The sequence below is a fragment of the Solanum tuberosum genome, unplaced genomic scaffold, assembly GCF_000226075.1.
Source record: "Solanum tuberosum cultivar DM 1-3 516 R44 unplaced genomic scaffold, SolTub_3.0 scf00008, whole genome shotgun sequence".
NCBI lineage: Eukaryota > Viridiplantae > Streptophyta > Magnoliopsida > Solanales > Solanaceae > Solanum > Solanum tuberosum.
The window spans coordinates 685,420-686,898 of record NW_006238934.1 but is presented as its reverse complement, the minus strand read 5'-3'; the positions used below and the strand labels follow the sequence as shown (position 1 = coordinate 686,898).

General features: G+C 30.2%; 1 protein-coding gene across 1 annotated transcript; it reads right to left on the bottom strand.

Moving 5' to 3' along the window:
• Positions 1 to 272: 272 nt before the first annotated feature.
• LOC102593722 (probable protein phosphatase 2C 65) lies at positions 273 to 1,232 on the bottom strand. The gene is made up of 2 exons (XM_015310376.1): positions 987 to 1,232; positions 273 to 602 (listed from the first exon to the last, which is right to left on the bottom strand). The coding sequence occupies exons 1-2, from the start codon at positions 1,230 to 1,232 to the stop codon at positions 273 to 275; spliced, it is 576 nt and encodes a 191-aa protein (XP_015165862.1).
• Between the last annotated feature and the right edge of the window lie 247 nt (positions 1,233 to 1,479).

The following is a 1,479-nucleotide window of genomic DNA, read 5'->3' as shown; positions in this document are numbered from 1 at the left end:
GCATTAGTTAAGTGCTATTAGAATCAATGTCGTTAAAGGCTTTAGGGACATATACATATTTAGCGATAATTAAACTATTACCGTTAATTAATTATCGCTAGTGATATTTTTTTATGTAGTGTTAGGTAAAGTTATGTGACATTTTGGTTACAACAAATTGGTTAGTCATGACTTCATGATATTTAGTTGAGTAAAAACAAAAAGGTATTTTAATGACTTTATTGAAATAAAATAAAGTTGAAATGACCATCATATCCTCATAAAATGAAAGGTTAATTAATTACCTGTTTAAATAAAGTAACAGCTGTTGTGCCACTAGAATAACTTTCAATTGAAGGTTCCCTTCCAAGTTGTTCATCCATTTCTTTAAAGGACTTGAGATATGCAGATTTCCATGCATCAAATAATGGGAAATTCTGATTAGATTCTTCATCATTTTCGATGTTTCTAATAATTTCATTCTCATTAATATCACTCTCTTTCAACGATATCGAAATTTTTGATGGTAACAAGTCACGCACATAGCGTGCCACCTTGTGACCGGATGGACCATGCCCATCGAATACGCCACAAAAAAACGCACCTTTCTCTCCACCAAAATTCTGCACATATTATGTATGAAATAAATTTATTAGTCATATTTATAATAATCCATTTTCAGGGGAAAAAATAACAAACAATATGAAGGGATGAATTTGAACATCATGAGGATTTAAATATGACAATGTGTCATGATTAAAATTCCAATCCAAGAAACACAAAAGAACATGGAAATATCAATCTAAAGACATTCTACAAAAACGTTCAGGTCCAACTATCAAGATATTATCTGTTCAACAATTGAATTATGAACTTTCACCTTCACTTTTCTGATGAGGCATTCGACTAAGATGAATTCACATCGTAACCAATACCAGCCCCACAATTATAATAACAATATGTCATAAAATATATACAATAGAAATAAAAAAAAAAACTAATATTACCTCCCAAACTGTCATGGCATCTTGATTAATCCCTTTTTTACCTTGTTGACTATACATAGATACAAATTTAGAATATCCATGTAACCTAATATTAGCACCAAAATCTCCCTTTCCTACAACACCATGATGATCATCTTCAACAATAATATTATCTTCTTTATCATCACCATTAATATAATTATGGTGACGATAATTCCCTTGATGATCGAAATGGCGCACCCTTTGACATGAACAACATGCACCCATATCTCTAATTTTTTGCTCGCTTTCGATGATAATCTCCTAAAAATAAATCTTGCTTATTGAAATTAAAGCCATTGTATATGGTTAATTAATTCTTTGAATATTGATAATGGAAAATATTAGAATACAAAAATTTTATGAATATATTGACAAAGAGTTAAAGGTAGAAAGACAAGACAATTAGGAGGAGGATGACAAATCAAGAATGTTATTCTCATGAGATAACATTCATGATTTGTGGGAAATAAAG

Coding starts and splice junctions, on each gene's coding strand:
- LOC102593722 (XM_015310376.1), bottom strand. CDS start 1,232: ATGGGTGCATGTTGTTCATGTCAAAGGGTGCGCCATTTCGATCATCAA. Junction 603..986: donor ATGCCATGACAGTTTGGGAG/GTAATATTAGTT, acceptor TAATATGTGCAG/AATTTTGGTGGAGAGAAAGG.